The 16446-nt window shown below is 47.3% G+C and overlaps 1 protein-coding gene across 3 annotated transcripts; it reads right to left on the bottom strand.

Moving 5' to 3' along the window:
• Positions 1-236: 236 nt before the first annotated feature.
• Positions 237-14900, bottom strand: CXCL12 (C-X-C motif chemokine ligand 12). 3 transcript variants are annotated; one of them, XM_064716409.1, is made up of 5 exons: positions 14766-14897; positions 9865-9982; positions 6370-6456; positions 2841-2938; positions 239-1042 (listed from the first exon to the last, which is right to left on the bottom strand). In XM_064716409.1, exons 1-5 carry the CDS (start codon positions 14824-14826, stop codon positions 1011-1013), a joined length of 396 nt encoding a protein of 131 aa, XP_064572479.1. In that variant the 5' UTR covers positions 14827-14897; the 3' UTR covers positions 239-1010. The 3 variants fall into 3 exon arrangements, with proteins under 3 accessions (XP_064572482.1, XP_064572479.1, XP_064572480.1); XM_064716412.1 differs by lacking the exon at positions 2841-2938 and having other exon boundaries at positions 237-1042; positions 14766-14900; XM_064716410.1 differs by lacking the exons at positions 239-1042; positions 2841-2938 and adding an exon at positions 4092-4818 and having other exon boundaries at positions 14766-14900.
• Positions 14901-16446: the final 1546 nt, after the last annotated feature.

The raw sequence follows: 16446 nt of genomic DNA, 5'->3' as shown, positions 1-16446 counted from the left end.
TATCTCCATAGCAATCAGGGGTGTGGCTGCCCTCAGGCAGGTACAACTGTTCATGGTTGGTGAAGGGTGAATAAATCTCAGCCTACTTCAGTGCAAAGCCAGACAGGCAAGCTGAAGTCCCCTCCTATGGATGGGTGAGAGATCCCTGGTGCATGGCAGCGTATCTGACTCCTCCAGCAGCTTGCAACATGATCTTGTGGTCAGAGCTTTGATAACCCATTCCTTTTTTTTTTTTTTTGCTAAATTTATCATCAGAAACACAGGAACATAGGAAATGCCTGATGACATCAGAACTGTGTTGTGGCTCCTAACACACACAACTGCTACAAACCAAGTATTAGCACCTTGCAGCACCAGATGTGCATTGATCCAGCTGCTCACAGCTGTCAGCAAGGGTTCTGATCTTCAGAGAAGGGCTTTAGCCCTGTAGCCCTGAGTTTAATCGTTCACCCAAAATATCTGTAAATGCCACCCAGGGTAATGTTGTCTATTGTCATCAGTCTGATGCTTTTGAGCCTTCCTATGTTCTTGGCCTCTATGACTTCTGAAGGCAAGGAGTTCCACCAACTACTTACACAACATCATTGCACTGTACAGTTCATGTCCTTCTAGGTTTAAAACTCCAGGAGACTTGCATGAACCAAAAGAAAGTTAAATAAAGCAGGACCTCTACACAACAAAGGAAATAAAATGTCATATAATAACAGGGTTAGTTTAAATTGGTATCTGCCCCCCAGTGCTAGGTAATAAACCAACCTGTATAAATTCATATTTTTCTCAAATAGTTACATCTTACTATATAAAAATAGCACTATGAAAGCAAGCCAATTTGTGCAAGGGGAAAAAAAACCAAACAAAAAAAAAAACAAAAACAAAAAGAACCAAGGAAAAAACCTTTGGAATTGCGTGAAGCGTTGCTTTTGTGCTGCATGTTAGCAGTGAAATGTATTCAGTCCCTAATACTGGTTATCTGCTCTCTGGGTCCTACAGTAAGAAATCCTGTAGACGGCTTACAATGCTTGCCTCTTACATCTTGAACCTCCTGTTGATGAAGAAGAAAGTGAAACACTATTAAGGTTTATTTCAGTTGCAAAAGCTTTGCTATCAGGCCTAGTCAAACAGCAAATCTGTGTCTGGACTAACCCAAAGGCAGCCCCTCCAACCAGTAATTGCTGGACATTTTGGGAGAAGTTCTCCACAAGGAGCTACTGGGGCCCAGCAGGGCAAACCCAGCAATGGGTGTTATTTTGGGCAGGTTGTGCTCATCACAGTTAGTAAGGTGTTCAGAACCAATACAGTAGGAAGGCTGGCTAGAAAGCTTATTCTGGACTTGAAAGCCAGAGCAGAGAATTGTCGGTGGGCAAAGAAACTCGGCAAAAAATACAGCAGGGAAAGGAGAGATTAATCATTTGTGAGCAGCCCCAGTAGCAGAGTAAGTGGCACTGGGAATGCCTCCTCTATTTGCTCCTATCCCACAGCTCTGATGGAGCTCATGGACTGCAGCTCCAGAGAGTGCCAGGTCTCTGTGAGGATGGAGGAACGTAGAGGGCAGCCCATGCTCTGCTCTTGTTTGGCTTCCACCGTGGGGTGGCTGGAGAGTAGAGGCAGGCAGTGTTCTGCCAGCCAGGAGCCACCCTGAGCCTCCCTACCCGGGCACCTCACCTGGAGTGAGCAGCTGGGGACCACACCAGAGCTTGTGGTGACCAGCTGCCCAGTGAGGTGAGGTGACAGGCAGGCAGGCACTGCACTGTGAGCCCTGGAGGGCTGAGTGAGGGAGCACAGGTGGGGTGCAGACAAATGGCGTGTGCCATGCTCAGTGTGAGCATGGTACCCAGGAGAGTGTGGGTTAGGCATCACAGCAAAGTGCAAGTGTCTCGTGTGTGTGGTTCACCCAGAACAAGGAGCCACTTTGTGCTGGTGGCCTCCAGGTTTTGTCTGAAGTGACTCCTGCTCCTGCTCCAGGCTGGTGGCCTTTTGCAACCTAGATGAGGTCACTAAGACTCAGTTACAAGTGGCAGAGGGTCAACACCAGCTATTCAAATACTGATGTCTCAGCTTGTCTTGACTAACACCGCTTCCAATGCCTGCTGGACAACTAGGGCTCTGTGACCACAGCTAGAGACTGTGACTCCCAGTAAAGGCAGCCTCAGAAAACTCATCTAGGCACAAAGACAATGACTAAACCATGAGGAAAACTTCTCCTCTGGAGATATCTTTTCCAACATCCCACAGCAGTAACCCTATATGTCTTGATGCAGAAATGTAGGACAAACTACCCTTGTGAGGAACAAAAACCTGGGACACCCAGAGCACTGGCATGTATAACACCATTCTACGGGGCTTGCTAGCATCTCCCATAGGAAAGTCATCCATGCACCACATCATGCTGTCACCACGTGGCGTTGCATTTCTCATTAAAAAACACCAGTGGCGAATTCACACCTGTTATAGTTTAACTCGTCAATTTGATATTGGAGCTAAAATAAATAGGGCTCCCAAACCTTTACCCTGTTTTTGACTTTGTCTTTGCTTCAGGTTTATTTTGGTCTCTTTGTGTGTCCATTTTCCCATTTGTAAAATTTTGTAAATTTTATAATTCCCATTTAAAAAATGGGAAAATCATCCCACATCTGTTGTAGCTAAGCTTTTCCCCTGTTTTGAGAGTTTCATCTCTATAATACTCTTTTGGTGGAAGGGGACAGATGTTATCCTCAACAAATATGGGGGGAAATGGAGGTCTGGATAGGCTAATATATTTGCCCGAGGTCCCATAACATGGTCAATGGAAGAGCAGGGACTTCAACCTGAGGTGTCCCAGCTCAGAAACTAATGCCTCCTACCATTCTTTCTCCCTGGAGACTTTAGTGGTGTTGCACGGGAAGGGCAGAGTGGGCCCCGTTTCTTCTGTTGCTTTTTTTTATGAGTGCGATGACGTGGTCTAAATTAAAAGAAAAATACAAGAAAAAGACTGCCATAAATTATCCATATACAAAGGCCTCATTCACATTTATCTTATGGTCCCTTCGTATCTTGCTGGCAGGGTGCAATGTAACATCCCCTTTCATATAACCTCTGTCTGAGAGAAACGCCAGACAAGTAAAAGCATCCTGGTGGAAGAACATTTGCAAACCCTGAGGCCAGAACAACCATTTTACCCAAAATGCCAAAGCCTCCTCAAATGCCTTCCAGAACTTCTCAGTCAGGAGCCTCACCATCCAAAAGGCTCCCCCTGAGGTACAGAGGAAGCAGAGGGGGAGCTGGATTTCTGGCTTCCCACCCAGTATTCCTGCTGACATCAGCAAGAACCAGTGGCTGCTCTGAGGGGGTTAAAGGCATTTGGTGCCTTAAAACAAGGCTGTAAAAATAAACACCCACATTGTCCCCCTTCGTGTGGGGCCTTGACCCAGCACATGCTTGGTGGAATATTGGGAGTCTGTTCTTCTGGCACCTTGTACTTCAACTGTTACTTACAAATTAGGTTAGAAATTAGGAAGAGCTGCCACATCAGGGTTTGGAAGGCAGCAGCAGGGCTTGGCTGCCAACACAGCCAGCCCCTACACATTCAGAGTTTCTTTTCCTTTCTCCCAGCTGGCTTATTGGAAAGATATTTCCCATGTGAGTTTGTTATCTTCTCCAGATCCATCAAATCTCTCCTGCAGTAGCCACTGAGCTTAATGGACTCCGGCATCTTGAAGCGAGGGGAGCTCTGAAGTGGGACTGTATTAACATGACAGTGGATGAATGTTGGATGATGTTGGCCACAGCAGCTGCACAATGATTTTTAAAGCCAGTTAAGGAATTTGGATTCCTGACAGCCTGAATGTGTTTTACTGATGTCTCATGTATATATTATATGGAGATGTGATGAATATAAAGCAATAATAAATGCTAAGCGGAATTAGTGAGCAAAATAATTCCCTAGTAAAAACCACTTCTGGTTTCATATTAAACTGTATTGGACTACTCTTTTAAGAACTTTTCCTTGCCCTTAGCTGCAGATTATAACACTGAAGATATTTTCATATTGAAGTACTGGTACAGATTAAGATGTCTTCACGGTTTGGATTCTACTTAAACAATTACAAGAGCCCTTTCTACAAAACGTATTGATTTTATTCCAGAAAAATAAATTCCCATGTACAATTGGGTTTTCATAACATGAAACAATTAGCCATTTTATTGCTAGTGCATATAGGGTAATGTCACATTTCATACAATTTCGGTACAAGTGAAAAAATATAATATATGGCTGATTGAAACTGATAGCTACATTAACATTTATAGATCTATATAGATTCATTTTACAAGCTGTTAGTAGTTTAGAGGGATATCGGTGTTTTAAACTACCAACATTCATATGGCTCCAATTCAAATATATGAATTGTTTGATGCGCTATAAATATATTCCAAAGTACATTTCATTGAAGAAGTCAAAGCTGTGCACTAAAATATATCAAAAACACGCCTTGTGAAAATGCTACAGACAGAGCCCTGACTGTCTGTGAGGCATGAAAATGCCACTGGTGCTAGCATTACTAGGTGGAAAATGAACACAATGCCATGATTACAGGATTAGGTGATGGAGATATATGCTTTCTGTCATCTTATTTCACAAAGCTGGGACCAAATTCTCTCTTGTTACTCAATGTAAACCAGGATGAATCCACCAAATTGGCAGAATCGCTTCTGTATTAGCATTATTAAAGAAAACCCAGAATCTGGCTGGAGATCAGGCAGACTCACTGGTTTCAGCAGAGCTGGTCTCAGATCTTCACTAGTGGTAGTGAGAGCAGAACATGTTCCAGCTGAGTTGCTCCCCTAAGTCAGACAGGCACATAATCATATTTGCCCAACCTTGCAGATTTCTAAAACGCCTCCTAAATCTCAGGTTGGGGATGACAGTAAACAGAAACTTGAGCAGGTTTTCCCAGTTTGTAAAACCAAGTGGCTCAGGTCCCTAGGATATTCAGTATGGGCCACATCCTGCTCTTTGGTTCAGTTGTGCCTAAATCCAAAGCCATTCTGGCAGCATTAACCTGGATTACCACTGCAGAGAATTTGTCCAGAGGACAAAAGGGCTGAGTGCTGGCAGCAAAGAAGGCACTGAGCATCAGATGAGATGGGAGGAGCTGTCAGGGCTGGAATCACATTGGCTTAGTTAGCTGGCTTCCTTCTTTCTTCCTCCTCCCTCTTGGCCCCAGTGCAGTCCCCAAAAGGGACACATGGAGGAATCTCTCTACTTCTGGTGGCATTTTCCCCCTTGCTTATTGTAAAAACACAAGCGGACAAAGAATTTTTTTTCTTTTTTTAACTCTGACCCTTGTTTGGCAGATGCATTTACAAAGGAAACAGTGGAGGCCATTCAGGTGCCTGTGCCCCTCATCTGCCCTGGGGCCATACCTTCCCCAGTAATACAGTGTTTTGGCAAATGATTGGATTCCAGCCCTGCCTTCACCCTAGAGATGCAGGGGGGACAGGGTTCAGCAGGGTTACAGCGCAGTTACGCGGGGTGGGAATGTGATGGAAGGGTGGCAGGGATACTGAGTGCACAGGTAGGCTAGCTGGCCAAAATGTTGCTGCTGGACCAAGCTCAGCCCAGGGCTCTGGGCAAGCAAGGGAATGCTTTGTACCATCCTTTGGTATGTACCATTTTCAGTGCTGAGGGCTGGAGCCCTTCCCTGCAGCTCAGCACAAAAACGTGCTCAGTGCTGCTCTGCTCAGCACAACATTGAACAGAGATGGGATGAGTCCACCGCAAAGTAGGCATGATCAACCATTTTCAAGGGGAATAAAAACAGGTTTAAAAAGTCTGAATTTGCCAAGTTTGGCTGGCTTTCCCCTGGTATTGTGGGAAAGACTTATTCATGGTAGCCCATCGTGCCTTGGCCAGCATTAACAGCATTCACAGTGGGCAGCAGAGAAACAATTTTTAGCACCAAGAATCCCAAGGCCTCGGCTGCCTGTGCAAGCAGACACCCAGTGTAACATGGAGAAGGGGCTCCAAAGACACCGGAACGATATAGATTCTCAAGAAATTGTAGTTTGGCAGGAGAAGAAAGGGCATTAAAGGAAGAATTTTCCTTGGGAGAACAGCTTTTTTCTTTTTTTTTGAAGAGGATGAGTTCGGGACCCCAGAACATACTCATTAGCACAATTTTTGCCTCAAACCCTGGCAAAATTCTTAGTTTAACATCTAGGATATATTAGAAACTGTTGTTTTAATACAAATTATGTCAACTCCAAACCCTTCTTTGAAACAATATCTGATTCCACAAGTACTTTGTCCACATGGTAAAAGCCAGCCCTTAATGTTCTACCCTTTAATAATTCAGGATGTTAGCTGTTAAGTCCATTTGTCTCTTGCCTTACTTGTTTAAAGCTTTCTCCAGATATTCCTGGATCCACTTTAACTTGGGATCAATGCACACTTGCTTGCTGTTGCTCTTGAGCCTTGCACTGCCAAAGGAGAAAAGTCAGAGTGAGTCTGGTGTGCAAATTCCTCAGCCCACACCCACTTCCCCCCCCACTGTGCCTTATTTTCCTTGGGTGCCAGTGCTGCTTTTGGTTAACCCATGAAGATGTGAATTATTTCTCCCATCCTTGACCTCCCTCACCTATTATAAATATCCCTGGCTTGGAAACCATCTCTCTCCTTTGACAGGCTCTTGTGGTCTGTACTGGGAATAATGTGAGAGTGGAACAGACACAAAATTTCAATGTAAGACTTCCAATTCATACCTGGACCATGAATGAGAGCTCACTGTCATCAACAGAAAAATTTCATTTGGAAATACTGACATGGTAAATTTAGGTAATTTTTGCAAGGAATTGATTTAAAACAGCTTTTAAATTCTTTAAATTCAACCCCAAACTGAAGTTTCACATGTTTTGAGGACAGACACCTCATGGATGTTCTGAAAGAAAGGGTGTGGTCACTTGTTAGCTTTTTGTTTTATCCAAGACTGAATTAACAGGTTGCAGGGAGGAAGACAACTGAAAGTGCCATAGTGCCAGAGGCAAGTTTCTCCTCATGTATTCACTCAGCATTGCAACCAAAGGCAGAAACCTCCTGAGGGGTTTCTCCTGCATGTCCAAGCTGCACTTCCCACAGCAAATGTTTCAGCTAATTCGAATTCTCCGTGAATTTGACGCTTGGGCTCTCTGAATCTTTCATTCAGAAACAGGACAAATAGCTTCTCATCAACAGGTTTCACCCTCCAGGGATCTCAGGACCTAGAAAGAGCTGTTATCTCCCACATTCCCTGCAGCACCCTGCCTCTGCCCCAGCTGCTCCGAAATTTCCCACTTAACAGCCTGCCTGCCTTGGGAAAGTGCAGAGAACAGCAATTTTATGGAAGTGCCCATATGAAGAAGTTCAGTATTTGTTTAAACATTTGCTGGGTGGAAGCCATAATGTTCCTCCCTTTATAAAACGAAATCTGCAGAATATAAAACGATGGTGTAAGAAATAAAAGGTCAAAAAGGCTCCTTGGTCTGAAGTTATGCAACAACACATTTGTAACATAAACACATCAAGGATCAGTCCTGCAACCCCTGCTCCAGCACAGAGATGAATGGGCCTGATTCATATTTCCCTTAGAGCAGTGCCAAGCTGGAGCATTTCCAGTTAAGTGATACCAACAGTGTGTAAGAATGGATTTGCTGATGTGAGCAATGCCTGGGAATTCTTGAGCTGACCTCACAGGGTACAGAAGCAGAAGCACACGTAACCAGTCTCCAGCCACATTCAACACAATTCCTCTCACCTCATACTGACACACTGATTGCTTCAGACACTCATTTCTGAGCCTGCAAGCCCCTGTTCCATGTGCAAGGAGGAGACACAGGAAATTGTATGGAGTGTTTAACCTGGACTGGTTTAGGTGTCTGCTTGCTAAAAATGCTCATTTCCCTGTACTGAAAAGCAAGGAATTTAGTGTGGACTTTGTAGAAGTAGACATTGACAGAAGAGTTCCCTGAATTTGGAGAGATGATTTCAATAGAACGAAAGAAAAAAGTCTGCTCTTAGGCTTTTTGTTCAAGTACAACTCCTCTTAACCAAAAAGGAAAATATACTTGTGAAAAAACAAACAAACAAGCAAACAAAAACAAAACTAAAAACCTCAACCAAAACAAAAAACCCCAAACAATAAACTCAGAAAATATCTCCTAGCAACTGTATATTTCACTTAGTTCTCTATTCCTGAAAATGGCAGCTTTTACTTTATTTACACCTTTGTTGTTTAATGTTTAAAATTAATTGAGATGAAAAATTCATGTGTTGGCTTTGAGTTATTTCATCTCCTGTTTTGATGAAGACCTAGTTAAAAGTCATGTTTCAAGGGTATTTGGAGGGATGTATCAAGTACCTTGCTTGTCAAAGTAACAAAAACAGGGTTAACTATACGTTCATATGTTCTGTGTGTACCCCACACAAACACATTTGGGTCAGGAATGGGCAAGAATGTGAGATGTTTCTGGTTTTGCATTTCATGCTCTTATTTATCTCTAATTACTATAATCCTATGTTAAGAGATAAATATATACTCTATCCTGTCTTAAATGCTGACATTTTCCTGAAACTAGTCCAGATAATTCCAGATCATCTAAAAAGCCTTAGCACTGGGATTCTTACGACATCACTGACAGTCCCAGAGCACAAATCCATGCACTAGTGCATGCTTGCTGCCGAAATTGTTTATAGGTAGAGATCGGAGATAGTCACAGCTGGTTTTGCCATTTTTCTGAAAGGAAATTATTTCTCAGCTGAGGCTTACATTTTTCTCACTGTCTTCCACCAAATCCTAAGGCAGAAGGCACATGATAAAATGAGTGTGATATACACAGAGTGGTTTAAGACAGAAAAAACCTGTACTAATAAAAATTGGTTCATGAATGGATAACCGCTCACATACATTCCTGAGCAATCTCATGAAACCACATCAGTTTTCTGAGTGCAAAGGTTTTGAACGACAAAAATTGATTTTTACAGCATTTGAGTTGCAAGAGGAAGGGCTCAACATATGGGTCAAAGACAGAACCAGTAATGGGATCACTGCACAGAAACCAAACCTTGTCCCTGACACCCTCTTATAGAGGTTAACAGAAGTTGAGAGTAGTAAGGTTCCCTTGCAATGAAAAGATGAATGCTGGGGAGTTTTTTTCTTCAGAAGGCTTTGAATTTTGAGAGGGGATCACTCATGAAGAAGTGAAAAAAAAGACCTTCCTAAAACATACACATACACACACATCTACAAAGACGAACAAACAAAATCCCAATGTTTCCTGAAAATGAGGATTGCTTTTCCAGCAAAAAAAAAAAAAAAAATGGGGGGCTATTTTCCATTGGGAGCCCATTTTTCTGTTCTGCTGCAGTTTTCTGAGTCAGTCCCTGCCTGGCAAGCATCCCTAGATTAAGCCATCACATTTCCAGGGTCTGTACCTCCTGCAGAGGATACATGAAACACAGGAATTCCTTTTGCTTGTTGAGCTCCACTCCGTGGAGAAGTGACCCATTAGAAGACTCAGACCACTGTGAAGGTTTTACCCAGGGTGAGAAGCTCCACATCCAAGGCAATGCACAGCCTGTCTGACATTCCTGCTCACATACCCACGGGGGAACAGCACATGGGATCACACAGTGATGGGGACATCACAGAGAACACAGCTGGGAAACAACAGCTGGGCTCCTTTACATGGGGTAAAGCAGGGTCCAGCTGTCCCTGACACAGGGAGTGAAGAGATGAATTGGGAGCCATGGCATGAGGCAGACTGAAACTCAACCACCAGGGCAGGCACCAGCTCTGTGACCCTTCTTTCTGACAGCCCACATTTGCACCCAGCTGAAAAGACCAAGAGACTTACACAATCTGAAGTGAGCAGTTGGGTGTGGAGAGGATTTTGAGGTGCTTAATATTGGCTCTTGCCACGTTGCTCTCGTAGAATCGACAGGGACATCGGTAAGTCAGGCTGACGGGTTTCTCTGCGGGACAAAGGGAGGGAAAGGACACGTTACCTCTGGCTCCCGGTCAGCAGCACAGATAACACCGCTCAGGGCTCACAGAAATAAACGCCCTCCGAATATGCAGGTGGGGAAAAAAGCAGCAGAAAAGCTGTAGCTTTGGGAGAGCATTTGCCCACAGCTCAGAGCACAATCCATTCAGCTCAGCGCCCGGCCTTTCAACAAGGGTGCGTGGGATTTTGGAAGACAAAAGAAGAGGGAGAGAAGATGGAGATAAGTAAAATGGAAGAGATTAGAATAAGGAGCCGCGCCATTGTACAGGGATGCTCCCCGTAATTAGACAAGATAAAGGCCAAAAGAGGGGGCACTTGTCCTCCGTGTAGTTCTACTCAAACGATTTTGACCCGAAGCCAAATTAGAAGGTAGCCAGAAGAAAGAGATGAATTCCAGAGAGTTCAGATCAAACCGGCTCGGCTCAGGTGCAGGCTTTTCACAGGGGACTTAGCGGCTACAGAAAGGCTCTGGCTTTGCAGGCGTTCCCAGGCCCAGCTGACCTCTCCCCGCCGCAGCAGCCCCGGCTCCCAGCAGAGGTACCCGCACAAGGAGCTGCGGCTGCCTCAGAGAGGCGAGATCCCAGCGGTTTCACATCTGACACTCCGAGTCTTCTGAATTTCTAGCCTGCGGCTAAGTAAGGCAATCGAGGAGACAGTTATCAGCCAGGGCGTCCCCAATACACTATTCAGGGGCCACCAGGCTGGATGAGAGTTCTGTCACTGCCATCACTAGGGACAGAATTAAGTTTAACCCCTTAGGCTAAAAATCTGCCATGTATATGCATGCAGGACTGAGGAAAGCAGCCTGGCGCCCACCACAGCCCCTGCTGCCCGATTTCTCTATGGGACCACTTAATTACTGACAATCAAGTGCACCTAAGTAAGGTCTTCATCGGACTGTAAGTCTGAAAGCTCCATGCACAATAAAATACAAGCACAGAAGCCTTGCCTGGAAGTCTAAGAGATGCCTAAGATTTTAAAGAATTTCCCAGTGGAGCAGTTTTCAGCCTCCGGGAGGAATTAAATTCATACACCTAAGCCTTAAAATCTGGTTCATGCTGTAGATGGTCAGATCTATATCTGGTAGGGCTTGACATCCCATATGGCAATCCGCCATCCTGTTTGTTTAGCCACACAGGAATACTTGCAGCATCCAAACCCAGTTCCCTTTCAAGGCAAATGGGGAGATAAAGAGCCAGGAAGGGCTTGGAATTCCTAAACAGCTGTCTAGGAAGGTGAGAAAAGAGACAGGTTTTCAAGCACAGCAGATCTACATATATTGCACATTAATCGATGCCTGTCTCTAGCACGCATAACCACAGACAACAGGGTGAAATTGGCCCGTCCTGAAGAGAGAAGGCCCTTTTTTTTCCCAGTGTCTCTACCAAGAGATGAGACAGAATCAGATCCCACAGGAGAGGAACCGATCAGTGGGAATAGAACTTCTCCTGATTCACACCAGAATCTGGGCTATAAATCGAAAAAACTGAAGGACTTTTCTATCAGTTTTCTGCCACTGCCAACAGTGGTTCCACCTGTGAGTTAATAATCTGCAGGGAAGGAGGAAGGAGGGCCACAGAGCGAGCCCCGAGAACATGGATTAGACTGCCTAGTGCTGATGTGGAAAGGAGTGAGGAAGGCACTAGGATTTCCCACTGCAAATCTGTGCCTGACAGCTACACATCTGTGGATTTGTATTGGAAAGGGAGGCTGAAACTGAATACAGTCAAACAACTCTCAGCACAGCTGCAGGCATAGTGTCTCTGCAAGCTTGTCCCAACCAAGCTTAAGCCAGCTTTAACTTAAACAACGTGCAAGAGATGAACTGTTCAGATCCACGATTTGATAATGCAATCCTGTCCTCCCTCAGACTCGAGGTGGGATTTTCAATCCCATACCATTTGAAATCTGGAACACAGAAAGTTTAACCATGACTAAACATAAGTCCCAAAGTTGTTTCCCGACCGAGAAAAGGCATCTAACACAGCAAGGAAGAGGGGAAGCCCCAGTATCAGTGTGCTCTTACCCCAAGATGCAGTGGAATGACAAACCCCCTCCCAGCACAAGAATCCCGTTGGTATTTTCTTCTGTGTGCCTTTCTTGGCGATCAGGAGCAGGCACTGAGCACCAGCGAGTGGCACCCATTGGGTCAGCTCTCTGCATCCCCAACAGGGAATCAGTGACTCCTGTCTCACTCTGCTATCACCAAGGCTCAAAAGCAGGGAAAACTGGTGCATGTGGCATCTTCCAACACATGAGCCCCTATCTTCCAAAAGCAGGAGAGGGAAGGGGCTGTTTGGAGGCCGTAATTTAGGACAGGAACATTTCTGGTCTTACTCTGAGGCTGACAAATACATTCCTTATCTCTTTTCAAAATTTGAAACATGTTGTTGCATGTATATTAGAGCTGATTAAGCTGATTAATTAATCTACCAATTTGTACTCTGAGTTCTCTGACATCTACCAAACAGCACAAGCTGAAGCCATTCCCTCAGTACAGCAAATTAGTATAATCTGTTAATTGCCTTATTACATGAAAACATATAAGTGATCACACACAAAGCTTTTGAGACCTTTATGTGTCTGGCACATTTGGTTCAAATGGACGAATAGAGTCAAAAGTAACAGAACAGCCAGATGCCTTTGACATCTCGATGTCGTTCCTCCAACCTAACAAAAAGAGAACATCTCTTTTGGCCTGGACTAGAACTTTGTGTTTTGGAATTTTTTAAAGAATAAACAGTTTTATTGTTTTCCAACTCAAACTGAGTTTTGTTGGCTCTGAACACCTACTTTTGCTGACAGATTCTCTCTAGAGACAAAGCACACACAAAGGGCTCTCACAGAGTGGCCACTTGTCAGTGCTGGACAGTACCTGCCTCATCCCACAGGGATCTGCCTCTCCTTACCCACACTGAAACAGGACAAGAAGTCAGTTCTCACTTCTGCTGCAGTTATCAGTAACATGCTGTATGGACTAGGAAGCTCTGGATGCTTGAATAGAGAGGGAATCTATACCCAGGAAAGCAGGATGGACACAAACTGACAAAACATTTGAGGAAATTATTTTACTTCTGTTCAGCCTAGGGTGCATTTGTCATTATCAGGAGATGGCTGATAACTTTTTAAGTGTAGAACACCTCCATTTCCCTGGAAAGCGAGGCTGGGATAGACAGACACACAGCTTTACCAGGTAACTAAGAAGAATTCAGAGCTCACCTGCTCCCCAGCACAAGGCAGCCCTGCAAGCCCTCATCTGGATCAGGGCAGAGAGCACTTCAAGACATGCAAAGTAGCCAAAAACCTCCACTCTAAACACCGCAAGACGGTAGGGTCACTTTGCTTACACTAGTTTCTCTCCAGCCCTTGTGAGCCATCTCCTCCCTCAGGTAGCCAGGTCCCCACACGCTTATCCCGATATCCGCTTATCCCGACACACACGCTTATCCCGCTGTCAGGGAAGGAGAGCAGCCGCGCTGGGGGCGAGCCGGGCTGCCGCTGGGCAGCTGTAAGGATGTAAGGGGGATGAGAGCCCCTGTCCCTTCCTCCCTCCAGAGACGAGGGAAGCCGCTCGGCAGCTGGTGACGCTGGCAGCCGGGGGCTGGAGCTGGCACTGCCACCCGTGGTCCCCCGGCTCTGCCGCTGTCGCTTCCCATCCCGCAGCCCCGGGGCAGTGGATGCGGCGAATGTGGCGGGGGCTGGAGCCCACCTGCCCGGGACATTGGAGCCTCTCCAGGGCAGAGCCGGCTCCGTGCTCCAGCGGGACGGGGCTGCTGTGCGGAAAGGCACTGGGAAATTTTCGGGAAAACTAAACTCTCTCAGGCTAAACAAGGAGGGCACCGGAAGGCATCCTCTACCTCCCTGGGTGGAGAGCACCCAAGTTTCGTTGGCCAGAACGGGAGAACAGAATGAGAGCGGAGGTGTGAAAACCCAGCTAGAGGACAATCGACGAGGCAAAGAGAGACGGCAAATCTCTGCCAGCCGCAGGAGGAGCGTCCGGAGGATGCCCAGAGGTGGCGGGCAGAACCCTCGTCCCGCCCGGAGCCCCGGGGCACAGGGCTCCCCGGCACAGCACGGGTGTCCGCTGTCTCCGGGGCTGTCCGGACGCGGGGCCTTACACGGAGCGCAGCTGGCAGAGTCAGCCGGGCAGCTGGAGCTGGCACCGGGCTGCGGGCGGGCTGTGGCTCGGCGCTGCGGGTCGGATGTGCCTGCGCGCCCCACGCCGCCAGCCCGCGGACCCCCAGACCCCCCGTCACGGCAGCTCCCTGCACCCCAAAACATCCCCGTGCGGTACATTCCTACCCAGTGACCGCTTTGACTCAGCTCTGCCCTGATTGAGGCAAGATAGACCACGACAGGGGACAGAAGAGGTACCGAACAACCGCCTGTTTCTAATTCCTGGTAACTTTTAGGGTTGGGGGTTTTTTTGTTAGAGGGAAAGTCGATATGCATATTTAGCAGCCAAACCACCTCCCTGCAGACGGAGCGCTGCTGAAAGCCTTCCCCCAGACGACTTCAATCTGGGGCGAGTTTGGCAGAGAGAACCGCTTTGGCCAGCTTTTTGAAAAAAGCCAGGGAGGGATGGAGGAGAGGGAGGAATGGGAGCCCGCCTGCTTCCAGCTTTGCACAGCCATCGCTTTGGCAGCCCAGACACATCTGAGCCGGGCCGGGAGAGCGGTGCAGCTGCGGGGAGAGGGGGAAGAGCGGGGGATTCCGCGGGACCATCGCTCCCGGCCCCGCAGCCCACTTACCCTCCGAGAGGGAGATGACGGCCAGGGCGAGGGCGAGCAGCGCCAGGGCGCGGAGCTCCATGCTGGGCTGGCTGGACGAGGCGGCAGGCGCTGCTCTGCTCTGCTCTGCTCCGCTCGTCCCGGCGGCCGCGGCGCTCTGCTGCTGGTGGCCCCTCCGCCCCTCCCGCTATAGAGGGGCCGGGGGCGGGGGGAGGAGAGCCAGGGGGAGTAGCTAGACTGTGATTTATTGCCCGTGGCATGTTATTACATCCTTCCTCGGCTAAAAATGGTTGGAAAGAAACCAAAAGAGCGAGGGCTTCTCGCTTCGCTCCGTCAGCCTCTCCCCAGGCACAGCCTCTGTCCCCCCAGCTCCGCGCTCCGAGCCCCCCCAGGACCAGCGGCTCGGGGCTGTGGCCGTGACCGGTGTGTGTCACCGCCACCCCATCCAGCCCCAGGGAGAAGAAAGTTGTTTCCCCACCGAACTGTGCCACAGCGGCACGGCGGCTCCTAAAGCAGAGCTGCTGGAACCGGGATAGCGGTATGGGACGCGTCCCTCAAGTGTTCACACACGCATCCCTGAAGTGTTCACATCGGGACAGAAGAAAACTTCCCCTTCACTCTGGTGGGAGCGAATTTAGATTGACACTGGTGCCCTGGGCATCGCGTACAGCGCCTCGTACGAAGAATCTTCGCAGAAGTTTATGTGGGCATTTGAGGAGAGAAAAGGCAGAGGGGAGAGAGGCTTTCATTTTTTGCCCCTTCGTGTTTGGCCCTAAACACCACCTCTTCCCTGTATTAAATCAACCTAGTACTACATTAGCTGCCAACATTCCACTTCCTTTGTATTGCAGATGTCACCGGACTCCCTGGCACCTCTGCCGAAAGCCCTGGTAGCCCCGCAGAGCTCAGAGGCCCAGGGGTGTCACTTGCCCTTAGCTATTACAGTATTGTCAAGTGTAAATGACTTACACTGTCTGCAGCCCAAGCCCACAGGACCCTGTTTGTTGCCATTAAAAACTTAAAATAAACATCGAAGCTTTGATTGAGTTTGGACTCCTCTTGTCTGCATTTATTACAGTGCAGGGTCGAGTGGGTACAGCTAATCCTTCTGTGGAGATGTTTGAAGGACAGGGTCATGATGCCACCAAAAGCACCAGCATGGCTGTTTTGTACCCTGGGTAACTGCTAATTCTCTCAGCCACCAACCACGAGGTTGGACACGGGAGTCCAAATGTTGCATCTTGCTACCTGTGGCAGTTTCACTGAGAAACGATTGTGTTTCTGAAGGGCAGGAGAAATGCTTGCAGTGATGCTTGGTGATGAACAGGATCCCTACCTGACAAAGGCACACATCCAACTCCCTAAATCTAGTTATTTGTATTTCCTAGTGCTTTCTTACCAAAGAGCACTGAATTTGTTCAGGGTGATTTTGCTCTCAGACCCCCTCCTTTCTTTTGGGCGAGGAAGCACAGTAGTGCACGAACTTGATGCGCTGAAAGGACCAATAGCTGTAACCAGTGCTGTGAGCCTGGCTGCTGCTGCCGTGACAGTTGTGACACTCTGCAAGGATGGGAGAAGCTCATCGCAATTGCAAACACTGCTAGGAGTGCTGCTGTCCCCACAAGTGCTCCCACTGGCACACGAGGACATTCCCACCGCACTTAGCAGAGGCACTGCTATGTCCACACCACACTAAGAGTCA

The sequence above is a fragment of the Zonotrichia leucophrys genome, chromosome 6 (genome assembly GCF_028769735.1).
Source record: "Zonotrichia leucophrys gambelii isolate GWCS_2022_RI chromosome 6, RI_Zleu_2.0, whole genome shotgun sequence".
Lineage (NCBI taxonomy): Eukaryota > Metazoa > Chordata > Aves > Passeriformes > Passerellidae > Zonotrichia > Zonotrichia leucophrys.
This window is presented reverse-complemented; position numbering and strand designations above follow the sequence as displayed.